The 16,551-nt window shown below is 40.5% G+C and overlaps 1 protein-coding gene across 1 annotated transcript in view; it reads right to left on the minus strand.

The window, feature by feature from the left end:
* Nucleotides 1–16,551, minus strand: part of LOC115379852 (glypican-6-like) — an 86,332-nt gene that overhangs the window by 2,196 nt on the left and 67,585 nt on the right. The window contains exon 8 of the mRNA XM_030080782.1: nt 2,921–3,057. Coding sequence (XP_029936642.1) covers nt 2,921–3,057 — 137 coding nt within the window. The remainder of the gene's footprint in view (nt 1–2,920; nt 3,058–16,551) is intronic.

The raw sequence follows: 16,551 nt of genomic DNA on the forward strand, positions 1-16,551 counted from the left end.
AATTAAAAACAAAAAAATTGAAACCAACTATTTAAATAAACACATTATTTTCTAAAACATTTTAGATGTACTTGTTAAAAGCTCCCCACTATTGCTGGGTCAAATAGTAAAAAAAATGTGTAACAAAAGAGTTGTGTGAACTCTGTGAATGAGTATCAGTGGATAATGACACTAGAAAACCATATAATAGACTGAACTGTCTGACATGCAGAGATTTCCATGGAATAGAAGCTGTGTAGGCGAGACAAGGGCAACCTATCACATTTTTCACTTTTTTTTATATATATCCTGGGATCAATGCATCATGCTAGAAATGGCATATCAAATGAAAATCTAATGCATGTATTTTGTATTCATTACATTTTCATATCTTACTTCAGTACAGAGTAGCAGGCAGTTATAGCAAGTGTGCATGTGACTAGTTGCCCCATCAACAGGTAAGTGTAGGCAAAAATGTCACACTGAATATTGCAACAAATAAAAACACAATCAATTCATTGTTAAGGTTTCTTTTTTTTTTTTTTTTTAACTTCAAAATCAAATGCAGCTTCATTAAAAAAGAGACTGACTCATTGTTTAATTGCCGGGTTAGCTCCTGCAAACCAGAGGGCTCGTCCTCTCGCCTCGGTTGGCTACAAACCAAAACAGATGTCTGCTGGTCTCAAACAATAGTGCTCAAGCTGCAGCTCCACGTCCAGGCTGAACACCTGCCACGGAGCAGTATAGCGATCCACTGTAGCTGGGATAACTGCCTGACTTTCCGTTCACCTGCGATGAACTTCCCACAGTGTTGAGCCAGCGTACAGCAGTTAATGTTATAATCCCTCGCTGCAGTCCTGATGGATTTCCTTAGCAACTTCACCTCCCTCGCTGCCCTTAACATCACGTCACGTGGTGTGCTGCTGTTTTCTATTTTAATTCTAACCATCTCTCCTCCCTTCTCTATTCCCTGCCGTCCTTTCTCTCTCCTCCCTTCTTCCTTTAAAAAAACACATTCACACTTTAAGTAGCACCACACAACAATTAGTCCAGATCAGCGCTCCCTCTTGTGAGACATTGCTTAATTTAATACCATTATCACTAAACTAGAAGCTGAATATACAAAAGCACAGTGTGTGTGTGTCTACGTATACTGGGGCAATTTGTCACCTGTGACAACTTGCCCAAAAATCACTGAGACAAGCTGCCCAAAGCTGCCATGTATGCCAATCTCTGCTAAATCTTAAGTATAACAAGACAACTTATTCTCTCCTCCACTAAATACAAATACAGTGGAAACTGTTTACAGTGATCACATTCATCCAGGCTGAATGGATGATTCTTTTCTTTATTTCTCTCACAGATGTCCATCAAATTGACATTTTTGATTCAAATGTCTGATGTAACTCGATAGCCATACCCAACCGGTAAAAGAGACTCAGCGTTTAACTGGGAGCTTTTAATCAATGTTTTAAGTGACGGCTATAGCCTGAAACAGTATGGTGCTGCTTGCAAAATAAGTAACATCAGTAGTTAGTTTGTCTTTTCCCCATATATTTTCATGTATAAGAACCAAAAACACGGTAAGCAGACTTGATTACAATAAGCAAATTATTTTAACAGCCTTTGTATAAAAATGATTCTGTCCTAAGCCATAGAAGCAGTTGATCGCTGTAGCCACGAGCACTACAAGCAGTTTCCACTGTATATCATTCAGAGAATTTTTCACTAGAAGAAAAAATATATGTAAAATGTAACATTTCAGTGTTTTACTTTAGGATGTGAAAAATAGTAAATCTGTGCTCACCTCAGCACATAGTGTGCCTGGATAGATGGGAAATGACATCATACCAAGCAGATGCACCAAACTGGTATTCAACTTTTAAGCAGCGCCCTCTGGTGTTTATTAATATACACAGTGTGGCATCTTACCCATGTGACAACTTACCCCGTTCTCCCCTACTCAGAAGTCTCATAAGAGAGGACAGAGAAAGGCTAACTTAATACACAATTATTTTGTTGCTTTCTGCTGTTGAGCTGTGGCTCTCATTCTCATGCAATCCTTTGGAAAAGCTCTCTGAGGAGAAACCTGTTCTGGGGAGATGAACATCTGACCTAATCATGTCAGGCAGTGTTTCGACACATGGAAGAGATATTACTCCTGGGAAAAACATGTCGGTTGCCTGATTTATTGTTTGCCAAATAACAAAGAGATGATCACATGAGGGATTACACTAAATTCTTCTGGCACAATAGCATTTATTCCTCATCATCACAGGTCACCAAGGACAATATACACCTTTGGAGCTGAAAAATAATAATAATAATACAGTAACACCGCTGATCCTACACCAAAATATTCAATGATTAGCTTCTCCACTATCAATGGTGTTAAAAGATTTTAAATATGAATTATGAGCACTTCGATGTTTATCTTAGGTATCATGAATTAGACTAGTACAAATGAATGATATTATGATCCAATCAAACTGAGACATCAGTAATCACAGAAATTGATTGAAACGATGGCTGTGTGGATTCAGGGTGGCGCAATAATTCAAAACGAATCAAATCTAATTCAAAAATATGGCACCAAATACACCAGATAAAACCTTGGGGATACCTTTAATGGCATTTTCCCTGAAAATACAAATAGATGAATGCACTGTGCTTGCTTCATAGTTTAGAAAACAACTAAACTACAATACCATAAAATGAAACCAGACACCAATAAAACAAGACAAAAAGTCCTCCAAGGAACAAATTAAAGCCATATAATTGCAGGCTCTCCAACAGCCGAGACTAGGTCAAATATAAGTATATAATCTGATTCTTAATTCAAGGATTAGCCTTATTAATGTATGGCTGGTTTAACAGACTTTGGACCGCTAAGCAGACTTTTGTATTAGGCTGCATTAGCATTATGCTCCGGCACCCTTACCTGCCCTTGGTGTGCCCGTTCCAGCATTGCTCATCGCTGGCGTCCCCGGCGGTCAGTCTGCCCTCCACACACATCTCATCAGGGAGGCTGGACCAAAACTTCTTGGAGAGCTTCAGTTTCTCCTTTATGTCAACCACCTACGCCGAGAAGAGATTCATTTCAAGGGAGGAGAAAGATATCAAATCAACACGAATCAAGCCAGTGTCAAAAATGTGACGATTACCGTTAAAAGTGAAAGTCAAACACTCTAACATTTAAACACATTTTTCAGTTTGTTTGTATGCCTTTTGAGTTTGAAAAAAAAAAAAACAAAAAAACAAAAAAACAAAAAACCCTACGCCCTTTAACTCTTACCATAGTTCTCAGAAAGTGCAAGAGTCCTCAACTGGTGACATGAATTTTCTTAGACAATAAGAACGGATCTGCAAGAGATATTTGCATTCATTCCTGCCCAGCAAATTTTCATTCATATCTCTTTTCTCTCATTCCTGAGGTGCTTCAATTTCCTCTCACTCCATAAACCAGATAGCACATGGTGTGGCAGGTTCTTTTTCATTATGAAGGTTAATAACAAAAATCCTCTACCCCCCTACACACACACACAAGTCCAAATTATGCTGTAGCCCTTGCGTCCGTGTACTCTTCACCACTTACGGCACTCTATTGCCTTGCTCATGCATCAACATGAAAATGCATACGCTTAAAGAGGCTGGACTTTGGTCTCCATTTGTGAAACAAGGTGAGTATAATCTAACATGTCTGATGGAGGAGTTTGATGGTTGAAAACGTGACGACATAGCCGGCAAACAGGAATGGTGCAATATACAGGCTCTCTAATTTTTTTTCTCCTATGAGTCAATACCAGAATCAGCCACCTGAGCCTTATCCTTTTTTTAAACACCCGTTGCTTGTTATGCATCTCATTTGGAGAATATGCCGTGCAGAGGTGCTCTCAGTATGCACAACTGATACAACTACCCCGCCGTCACATTAAACCACATCCCTCCAAAGGGAAAAGAGAGAAGTGGATCTTGGGAATTAACACTCAAGACAACTAAACTCCCTGTCTCGCACCTCCTCTGCTGCTTGGCGGAATTATTTTTCCCTCTGTACTGGCAATCTGTTGGTTGCTATCCAGGGGTGAAAGCAGAACCAAGTTCTTGCCGGTTCTACTACCCAAACCTTTATTGTTTCATATTGTTCTCCTCCTGCCTCTAGCTTCATGCATTATCCATAAACACAATCATCAATCTCCTAACTTTAACCACTACATTATCAATTTTGACCTCTCTCTCCTCCTAAACATTTAAATTAAAGTTCTTTGCATTTTGCTTCATCTATGTTTTAATCAAAAGGCATTCTTCAACAAAAGTCTGTTATTTCAACATTCCCCTCACTTTTTCTTTCTTTCTTTTTTTTTTTTTTCTGGAACAAGTTATGACAACCAATAACAAATACACTGGTAATGTGTCATTTATCATTCGTCCTTGCCCAGTGCAAATGACATCAATAAAGTGTGTGGTTTGGATGTGACAAAAGCGAAAGTATGGGATCAATAAATCTAGCACACCCTTCTAAGCACTATGTGTGTTCAGGAGGTAAAGCTGTGCACTCTTATGGCAGCATTACAGAAAAATCCACAGAAGTCGCATAGCTTGTTTGACCTAATGTCTGAGTTGTTGGAATAAAACTGAACATCATGAAACATCGTGACTTATTTTGTCTGTTTTACTTGAGAGATTTTTTACAAGATACCACTGCGTGCCAAAAACCCACAGCGCTCGATATCAGACAGTCAGCTGCAGTTTAGGAGAGGTAGTGGGGTTTCCTGCAGCACGGATTAAAACCCCACGGGTCTACGCTGGGCACAAACACATTAGAACAATTCATAAACAATTTATAAAAAAACTACTGTTTATGATTACTTAATGTTAGCAGATGTGTTTTCTTGTTGGAAATGCAATCATGATGGGTTATGTGGGGGGGTTTTAGCAGTTGCGTTCTGGCACTGAATCCTTTAACCAGCCGAACCGCACCAGCCTGCTTTCAGCCCTGCTCCCCATCCTGACTAGACAAGTCAGACTGCGTAGGCAAGCAGCAATATTTTTTACCTTGAATGTCAAATTTTAATTCTCTTTTGCATTTTTGGCCATGTGACACAGTCAGATATCGCTTCATGACTCAAGCCTGTTGAAGCCTAATCTTTCATCAAAAACACAGCATTTGACATATTTCACTGAAGTTGGAGGGAAAGCACGATAGCGGCAGGTTGCCCCCATTATCTTTTTTCCGTCTGACTTGCTGTTGGCTTACGTGAAATTGTAGTGAACCTGAGCAGAACATGAAAGGTGCTGTACTGACTGTGTGACGCCGCTGTAGGCCCTGACACTGCTTTTGATGTGTTAATCCTGTCACACTGATGCCAAAGCACTTCAGCAGCTCTGATATTACCCAGAGGGTTAGGACTCCACTCAGAGCAGGAGATTGACTGGCAATGTTTAACTAAACCTCACACATTTGCACCAAGTTCAACAACTGTGGGATTCACAGTTTTGCTAAGGATCTGGTAGCAATAAATAAATAAATAAATAAAATACTAGGTCCATGAAATAGCGTGAATTAATGTGGGGGAAGAAACATGCTCGTGTTTAAGTGACTTTTTTGGTGAGAATCTGCTAAAAAAAAAAAAAAAACATTATACTGTCATTTTTAATTACGCTTTAGATAGATAAACTATTGATTTTTTTTCCAAATGATTTCAACACATAACCACTGGACTGGGTGAATACAAATAAGGTTGTAACATTAAATAAAGTCATTTATCCTTCAGCACTACTGAACATGCTAACAAGGCCATTACTAGTACATAAATATATGCACAATCACTTCATATATGTATGTCACATTATCATATGTGAGTGAATATTGAAAAGAAATCATTTTCATCCTCTATGAATACATAATTACTGGTGGTTATATAAAACTGCCTATCTAGACAGAACACAAAAAAACATTCCCGCATGGAATATATGAAATATATGAAATAAACCTTATCTACCTCAAATGCCTAAACAGGCCAAAGAAGGGAAAGTGAAAAATCTAGGAGGGGAGAGAGTGAGCCTTTTCACAAAATAATAAAGATGCAGTTTGCTTCTGTGAAATGTGTGTGAATCCAAGTCTGTCTCCCACTTCACTGTGCATTGCCCATGAATAAATGATAAGACTGCAACAAGCGGTTGGGCACGCAATCGGCTGCAATGCACACTAGATGGCACTATGTCTTTGAGAAATCTGAAATTGAAGGGATGAGGGTGAGAAAGAGACAAAATGAAAGTGAGCGAAAATGCACTTGCCACATAGGCTCAAATGAAAATACATTTCATTTCAAAGTAAATCTATCTGAATATGATTCATTCATATTTCATGTAATGTGGGTTCTCTACATGGTCTATCATAGAACTGTGCTTGCCGTCCTGCTGATCATGCCATGCAGGCATAGCAAGGGAAGCTTGGAATGAAATAGCTGGGTACATGAGCACTCACTACTATTTCTGTGAGAAGTAGCAACACATTATTGAATATAACTGCATCAATATTTCTTAACAGAACAAAAATCTAACAATCCTCAGTACTAAAATTACAATCATGTTCAGATCTGATCTCTCCAATACAACAGAATTTCGGAAAAAGAGGGGGTAGAGGTGTGTGTGTGGAAGTGAGACCCTTATTATAAGCAGCTGTCAGACTTTAACAATGACCTGATAATCTCATTAAAATCACTGTGGAGATCACAGACAAAATAGCCTCCCAACCCCACAACAGGAAATTACATTGTATTTGTCTTTGGTGACATCCTAACAGATGATTATTATCCAAATTTTTTATAGTCACTATTCCAATGCCTGATGACACTGAGGGTGTCATTAGTGTATGGTAACTATGGCACCGCAATAAGGCAGAAAAGATAGTCAATGACAGCATTTACTCTCTGGATGTGCAAGTTATGATAACGTCCATTATGTCGTTTCTTGCAAAGTACTTTATTAACATTAAATCGGAACATTACCGAAATCTCAGTGAAATGCCAGTGAAAATGCATCTCAAGACATTAGCAGCGACAGTCATTGATAGGCCTATCTTCTAAATGTATTAATTGTGAGGAGAGAGTGAACACAAGCCATGCTTTTACTGAGAAAGCACAGAGTCTCACTCTTCCCTCAACACGGAGTAATGTTCAGCATGTAGCAGAGGGAGGGTGATCATTTTCTGCATTTCCAAGGTTCTCAGTGGGCAGGATTGTTCTATAAAATATCTGGCCTTGCTCTGTTTCTGTTTTATGCATCACATCATCTGCAATCTATTTCTCTTATAGGCAAGATGTGGCCCTGTTGGCTAATGTTTCTTGCAGTTCTGTTGAGGTGACTGCTTGGGAACATTTCTGAAAATATGGCAAAGTTAGCCTCACCTTTGCAGAAAAAAAAGAAGAATTGCAAGATTGACTTAAATAGGGATGACTAAAGTCTCAGATGGACAGCTGATGTATTTGTCTCGCATCATGTTTGTGTTGATGAGCGATACAAAATGCATACATTGCGCAAAACTTTCGACAAAGGTCATCTAAAAGTGCTTGGGTTTTGGCTTGAATAAGGAAAGAGATTATTCCTGATTAAGCATCAATTTAAACCCAGAGGATGAAAGGCTGCAGGAGCCTGTAGTTTTCCCTGCTCTCCCCTTTTCTCCTCAGCAATATTTTTTCTCTTTCCCCCTCCCTCTCTCTGGTTGCTGTCATGAACCATACATTACTTCATTGTGTTTCTCCCTCTTTCTCTCTGCTCCCTCTCTCTGACTCCACTCTCCTTTCTCTTTGGTCTTTCCCTCTACCCCCAAAGTCCTAAGTGAAAGTGAAGGTTGCGTGGCTACCTGACCAGTGATCTTAGACCAGAGCTCCTTCTCTGAGAAGCTTTTTGAAAGCCTCTGCAGTACAACAGGGTATTTTCCATCTTCTCTGTCCTCTGGAATGTGCATTTTCTTGCTGTTATCTCCCCTCTCGCCAGTCTCCCTACTCTTATATTCACAGTTTTTCTCTCCCCTTTTCCAAGCATCCATTTTTGTTTTCTCTATCTTGAACTTCTCGTTTGCCACAGAAAAAATGAGCTGTAAGGCATCATTGTGTTCTTAAATTTAATATATTAATTATACATGATTTATGTTCTGTCTATTTTTATTGAACATTAATTTGTCAGATAATTTTAATCAAATCAATCAGCTGTAAATTCTGTTTGTTCCTCTTTTCACGGTCTTTCTGCAGCTGTCTGGAGAGGAATGACAACAGGAAAACAGGGTGTTTACCCAACAGCACTAAACCACAACACAGAGGATTAATTCAGTAGTAAACATCATTAAAAGGTAGCCTGTTATGTGCTATTGCTCACACAGCATAACCTCTCACACACCAAGCACAATCTCACCTTTCAACTCATATTATTAAAAAAAAAAAAAAAAAAAAAAAAGCTTTACAGTGCAAAGCAGACCAGCCCAAACATATCACATATACAGTGTTTACTCATTGTGGAAAATAATTGGGTAGCTTGAATGGACAAATATGAGAAATATTTACAGACCATTATTATTTCCAAACAACAGTATGAGTCAATGAGATAATGATGTTAGCAGGCTTAAAGTCTGTGTTTACATACACTCAAAGCATTTCTTACAATATTTATCATTGGTCTTGGAATTTGTGTAATGAATTTTTATGATGAATGGGTGTTTGGGCGCATGCAGCTGTGTTTGCAAGTGTGCATAATGTGCATCCAAAAGTTTGTGCATACATTCGTGTGGCTCTGTATGTGTGTCAGCTGGGCAGGAGCTGCATGCCACCTTTCAGCTCAGCATGAGCTGTGAGTGAACTGCGGTTTGACCGATGGTGTTCGGATGCCCTTGCCTATTCACAGATCAAAAGCTGACGTGTCACTGGCTTTGAAGCTGCAGTCACACTCCTGGCAACTGCACAGTGTCAGGGACCCAACCTCTTATCTGGCTGAGAGATGATGCTCAACTGACGAGCTATCTGTCTTTCAAAAAACTGCTGCTAAACCATATCCCCGCTTCTTACTGTCCAAACATGCACAGTACACATCACATTCAGCACTGCCCTGCCCAGACTTGGTGTATTCACTATCTCCTATGGCCATTCTGTCTTCCTTTAATTCCTTCTCTCACTCTGTTTCTCTCTCCCCCTCTCTCTCCGAGACACACACACACACAACAAAAGAGCACACAAAAATGTGGCTTGTTGAGCATTCTGTTTCAGTTTGGGTATAAAACCACTATCTTGTTAAATTAACAATCAGTTTTTTGTTTTAAGCAACTATCGAGGGATGCCACGATTGCTTGACACTGAGCATACCCCCTCTGCTTCATGTCTGAGCTAAATTAGTGCATGTTCAATCTAATCATAGAGTGGGCAGCAGGTCTCGCCACTAAACCACAAGGGGCAGACAACTCCTCGATCAACTTATTTTCCCTGGCAACTGCTGCTCCTGTCTGCATTAAAATAGTTTTTCATTTGATACGAATGCTGTATTCTTCCTGCATCTCAATTACAGAGTTCAAGGAGTTTGGTTCTGCTCATACCAAACTGTTGCCATGCCATAAGTCTCCCTCTGACCAGTGACCACTTTGAGGACAGACTGAATGGTTTCTCACATGAAGGAAGCCCGCAGTAAGAATAACTCTGCCTCTTCATCACATTCTTCGTCAAGTTATATCCTGCTCATTGTAGTCTGCTAATTGAGCCACATCTATAGACTAATAGAATGTCCTCTAAGTGTGTGCACTATGTGTAGTGAACAACTTGTGCTGCCATAGTGTCGAGTATCAGTGTGGTGGGGCCCTGCGGGTGTATGTCCCTGGACACGGCTATTTAATCACTGGTGTCTAACACCTCATAAAGCCCTCCTCCTGGGCCCAGGTCTACCCATAAACAGCAGATTCTCTCAACCAAGACGTGCCATCTGGCTCTGAAGCAATTTTAGCATATTAAAAAATCTGTAGTGTATAAATAATATTGGTTAAACCAAAAGCATACTGAGTAAATGACCTCTGTGCTAATGTTTTGAATAGCATGTGTCTCCACTTTGTGTGCTCCGTTGCATTAGCCTTTTGTCCTTGTCTGCAAAGAGTAGCCTCAAAGGTGACTGACGCCGCTGCTAGAGCAGGTAGCTACCAGAATGCATATAGATGTGGGCTGTTTTCATCCAATCAATATCCATCAACAGAGGGCAAAAGCAAATATGTTTCCCCTCTGTGACTTCGCAATAGATGAGACTAGAGAGGCATCAACCAACTGTTAAGCCTGCAGTATTCACACAAATGGGAATGGCACGCTGAAGCAATTCTTCCTCCAGTCACTGGTCAGGAAATGACACAAAGGCTTTCAAACTAAAATGTGTTTTTATATTATAATACAATAGTGCATGCCATGCCCCACTGCCAGTCCTCGACCCGTGCAGACTTTGTTCGTGATGAACCTGTTTCTAGTCCATTTCTGAAGGCTTTTGCACTTTCTCCTAGTTAAAGCCGGAGCCGCCCTCCTTGTTTCTCATGATTACAACTGATTATGTCCCCACATAAATCTGTCAGCAAAGAATACTACAATATGATTTAGCACAGACATCTCAACAAAGCCACGGCATGGCCAGCACATATATCATTCTTAAACCCCTGAGTGATGGTACTGTCAGTGACAGTCTTGTGAGACAATTATTATGCTGCTTCCCAGGCATGGATGATACTTGACATAAAGTGAAATCCTATTGTTATTCAAATGTGGCTATTATTTTCTGTTTGTTTTGATTTTGCAGCCCAGCCTTCGAACAATAGCAGAAACTCTGCAAGATCCATCTCAATGCTGTATCTGCCAGAAACTGAAGGCAAGGTATGGATACTAGTGAGGAAATAAATAAAGGCAATGAATATTTATCAGTCCTCATGGAGTCATAAATACCTCACGATTTAAAAGCTAGTTTGAAGAAATACAGTGTATGCTGTTTTAACATAACATGAGGCATGGTTCAAACAGTAATGGTAAGACACAGCACTTAGGTTAGAAGTACTGCGATACTGTCAGACAAATGTTGTCACGTGCCGTTTTGATTCCATAGCTGAGTGGAGAGGAGTGTTGAATTCTGCACTGAATCATCAAGTTCTGCGACACCCTGGAGGTGTAACTTTATTCTGAAACTTTCAACGCATCTTCATAACTGCTGTGGGAGAAATAATTCATCATTTAATGTGACGGTGAATATCTCTGTACCTTGCTTAAAAAAATGTTCCATGGCTCCAAGAATAGCAGAAATGGTGTTGTTACAAGAGATGCATAATTACCTACTAATGGTTTGAGTCTCTCTGGGCTAATCTGAACAGGTTTCACACATGCACGCACACACACGCATGGACACACACACACACACAATTTAAAAAGCACCAAAGGAGTAACATTAATGATATCATGAAATGTGCAAGCATCCTTTGTGATTTTAAGGAAATTCGACAGGGCCACAAATCACTGTATATGTGTTACACACCAACCTCTAACTGACCACTTGATTCAATTTAAGTTATGCCCCATGTTTTATGTGCTATGTGCACAACATGGCGAGGTTTTCCTTGAGTAAGTGACTACTCCCACTATGTTGTTGTAGTTCATGTAATATTTACATATTGTCAATTGCCACTGCAGTATGACAGATTCGGAGAGGCCCATTTTACATAATATTGCCTCTAGCCCTGTGCTCAGTCCCTAGGCAACTACACAGTTAGGCAATATAGTTTATCATGGTGAGCACAATTTATCACACAACGATCCCATGGTGAGGGAAAATGACAGAATATTGATGAAATAGTGGTGAGTTTGTGCTTGTGATTTGCCCTAGGATACGACCAGAGAAGTTTTTGAAAAAGGGAGATGATTAAAGGGAAGCTTCGCACTGTGAAGAAGAACAGAGCAATCATTGGCAGGCCTGCTGTCTCCCTGCTTCCCCTGTTCCCCAGGGAGGCAGCCAGGCCAGAGTGTAATGGGGCCAATGTGTCTCATTAACGTATTGACAGATATGAAAAGTAGCAGTGCCTTCATGGCACTGCCATTAGTTACCATGAAAGAAGGAACCATGGATGGAGCTCAGTTAACAAGAGACCAAAAGGAAAAGGCGAGCTATCTTGACTGAAACAGTGACATAAAATCTCTTGATGATCCTGCTGCTTTCTAGAGGAATATCACACCATTGGCAACATTATATCTTATTCTCATAAATGCTGGCTGACTTGGCCTCCGTCCCTAAAAAGCCCAGGACTTACAATTAGCTTGACAACTTGAATCAATCATAGCTATGATGATGGTGTAGTAAAAAGGAACAAATATCAACAAATGTGCAAAATAATCTATTATTTTATTTATTTGAATATATGCTTTAAGTCATCTCTCTCTAGCCCCAACTCATTTTGTCCTTATATAATAAAACAAGATTACTATTAACACAAACAGCAACGGCCCTAACCAAAGGTAGGACAACTTATGAGTCACTACTTGCAAGCAAGCTAGGACACTGTGCTCTGTTGTAAGTAACTGTGGGCTAATTTGTTCTTTATTCTTCACCTTTGATTAAACAGTGTCAATTATAACGCTGCTGTACAGTCACACTTTTTCTTTTTCACAATTTTTCTCAAACTGCCTTGTCGCTATCTTGATTTTTTTGGTTAAGTCTGTTTGAATTACAGTCATAGTTCCTGAGCAAAGCATGACAACTACTCACTTGTATGTTGTCTGCACATCCTGACACTTAATAAGTGGCTTGAACATTAAAGCGATTCAACCTAGACTTGACTTGACAAGAGGATTACTTGCAACAACACTGTTCTAAAAGATGAGGTTGTCAAACTTTTCTAGTCTATGAGCAATCTGAACAGAAGACCTCATACACATTTATGCCTTAAAAGTGATATCATTTGGATTCCTTAAAACCATCAAATTCACATCTCCAGGGACTGCTAAAATTTTACTTTGAAACAAATTGGACTTGAAACGCTGAAAGGTGTATGAGCAATGATTTTGGAGCAATTCTCCTTCATCATGGCATGTAGGCACATGCACAGTGCTTGGAAATAATTTTGGATTCATCTGTGAGAGAATAAATTAATCTGGATAATTTTGATTATTACACTATACTTTCAAAACACTGCTACATTTAAAAAAAAAAACAAAAAACAGTGTGAGCTTTTCACCTTCTTTGTGTTTCATAACACACTGAAAATTCAGATGATAAGGATTCTATGGCTACTGTACTTCCCGTAAACCCCCATGTTCTGACTGTATGAGACAGATGATTCATTATGGGATATGTCTTTCCCAGCAGATTCTTCAAAAGCATTATTTCGTTATGCCCGGCAATGCTTGTTTGGCAGTTGTGATGACTGTGTAAGGAGGGAGGGCCCATACTTAATGGCTGGCAGTGTTAAGTCATTCAGTTGAACAACTGATCTCTCTATCCCTAACAAGAAAGGCAGTTCAATGAGATATTTCTCTCATGCTAACAAAGAAAGAGGGTTACAGCTGTAACTTCAAGTCGTCTTTCGAGCATTTGCTTCAATATTTCACAACGGGAAATGCTACCTTACACTGCCAGGCAAGCTTAGCTTGAAAACCAAGTGTGTGTGCCCAAATCATGGTGCTCCAAGGCCCTCCTAACCTAATTATGTGCCCACACTAAAAACTATGTGCACCAGACTTTGTGTGTCAACATTTAGTTTCTAAAACCAAGCCAAGGTGAAAGGCAATGTCCAATTTGTGCAAATCTCTTAGCTAGACACACACCCTTTATACTAGGCCCTGGAAGCAACTACTCTTCATGTGGAGTGAGCACCCAAATCTGTGGGAGGCTGCACTCCACTCTGGGTGTAGGCCAGACCAATCGCTTCTATGATCCAATGAGAGAGACATTTATGACAGACTTCCTTGTATGAGGTTTTGTGCAGAGCACAAATAATCAGTCACTGTTGCTATATGACTTATTTCTGTCCATGCATACTGTATGTGGAATGCACACAGTGGACATAAGAGAAGCTGTTGCTTCAACTGCTGTTGCTTCTGTGAGGAGAATAGTGGGAGGTATAAAGCTGTAAGCTTGCTGTGGGAGCACAGGTTCATCACCTTATGTAAAAATGCAGAGACTGTCTTTAAAACCACCCTCACAATTCCTATGACAAACTGCACGCAATCAAAGAGCACAGAAAGGGCAAGGATATTACTGACCCACTCTGCCAACACCATTGACAACAACATCTGCTCCAGAGGTTCAGTGGGTTGGACACTGCCTCCAATACCACTGCAACCTTCCATGCCAAGACAGTTTGCTTGGAAAGAAGGAGTAGTCTACTTTCTCCATACATGAATTGATAGGGCTTTGTATATTGCCCTGACATCTAGCCTTCAAACTCTACAAGAGAGGCTGACATAGTTGCTAGACATACCTTTGTCCTAGAGAAGCCTTTATCCTCACCTACTTATTCCTGGAAAATGACAATGACTACCACCAGATGCTGGAAAGAAATTTCCCGTGAGGTGGTACACAATTCCACAAATACTCACAATTCACATTCATACAGGTAGTAGTTCTCGTGACATTCTTCACCAGACCAGCAGAATTCTCATTAAGCCACTCATGCAAGGCAACCCCTCCAGGTGAGGATGAAAGATTTCCCTCTGTGCTTGTGACAGCAGATCCCTGCGTGGCGGACGCTATCATAGTTGGTTGCACACGATCTGTTTTATCTCTACCAACCAAGATTTTGCTGGCCAGAGAGGACCAATCGGTATTAATTATAAATCCCTCTGCCTTACTCTAGCCAGAGTTGGGGAAATTAAGACTAGTGATGGGAACATATAAAAGACCCTGCAAAGCCATTTGCATGCCTGTGACTCCACCCTGTAGTGCAAAAAGAACAGGGGACATTGATTTCTCTCTCACTGCAAACAAACCCACTTCTGCCTGAGCACACATTTCACTGCTTTTACGTGGGGTTTCAATTCAACATACAGCAGTTTTCCACAGACTCTGCACCCAAATTTTTGAGCTCCTGGAAGCTAAGCTGCCCTCAGTAATTTTAGATGTACAGTACTCCAGATAATCAGTCTATGCATCATGTATAATTGTTGGGACCCCAAACCACCTTGGTGATTTGAGACACTATTTGAGGTATTCTATGTCCTTACCAAAACATGCTGTCTATATGTTTGGTGGATTGATGTTTCAGGGCTAAATGACTTTGAAAAGAATCATGTTCCCTGCTTAAAATTGGACTACACACTCCCTCAGTGGACCTTAGATGAGGTCAGAATGACACTGAATCCAAATGAGCATTGGACTGGCATGAGTACACTAATCTGTTCACAATAAAACCCAGACTAGATAAATGTATCCTGCGAACCAGCTCATACCATTGAAGACACTGGTATGAACAACCAATGTGGCCATGTGCTTCCTGCTGGGATCGGGCACATTTAACCCAATCATCGAGCAATATTGCTAAGTGAATGTCTGTTCCCTTCATGGGACTAGGGCTGGCTATGGATCCCTGCATTTCAAAAACAATCTCAAATAATTCCTGTGTGGAGGATATTGATACCTGCAGGTGGAGGTGGAAATATGCATCATTAAGGCCAACTGACATGAATAAATCCCCAGAATGTAGCATACAAGCATATTGGAGACGTGTCAGCATCTTGAACTTGTACTTCCTGAGATACATGTATACAGATCCATAAAAGCACAGATAGCATGTTCCCTCTCCTTTGGAATGAGAAACTTGAGTAAATCCCCTATCTGCTCAGCTGGACAGCTAGACCAGGTTGCTTCAGTAAAGTAAGTATTCATCCTGTGCATGCAAACCCTGCACCTTATCTGCACTGAAGCAAGGGCAGTGAGAAAATTACCCTCAGGGGTGACTCACATGGCCAATATTTCCTTTTTCTCCAGGTTGGTCAGGTTGGGCCATTTTGCCATTTACTGGAATACCATCATGGCCATAGTTTTTCGTATGGCTTGAACAGCGCACCTCTAAACCAGCAGAGATCGGTGCTCACCATGATCACGATGGTGTCAGGCTTAGCCTATAAGTCCTTTAACAAAATCTCTTCAGATGTAGCATTGAGGTAAAGTTCAGAGATTTTGTAGACCCTTTCTGTCACTGCAGACTGAAAGCAGTTGACCTTTGAGGGCAGAGTGGGAGTCCTGGAGCAGTTTCTGACAACTTAGGGTGGAGGTGAGCTGCCACCAGGGGTTTCACACCTTCAAAATCCTGGGTTGATGGCTCTTAGATGTAAGTCTTACTGGAATACGGTCTGTTCAAGTGAGAAAGAGCTCTTCCAATAACTCCAGGAAGACAGAAGAGGGCTGTCTGTCTGAGCTTAGGGGAACGTCTTCCTTACATTGAGATCTGGTGATTTCTGCTACAACCATCTTCACATTACATTTACACATATCCTACATGTCTGCTCTGAAGCTAGAAGAAGCTGAAGCATCATCCTCCCTTTAAGTCAGAGTTGATGCGTTGGCAGCAGGGTAGCTTGGGATTGT

Source organism: Myripristis murdjan, chromosome 21, assembly GCF_902150065.1.
Source record: "Myripristis murdjan chromosome 21, fMyrMur1.1, whole genome shotgun sequence".
In the NCBI taxonomy this organism is placed as follows: domain Eukaryota; kingdom Metazoa; phylum Chordata; class Actinopteri; order Holocentriformes; family Holocentridae; genus Myripristis; species Myripristis murdjan.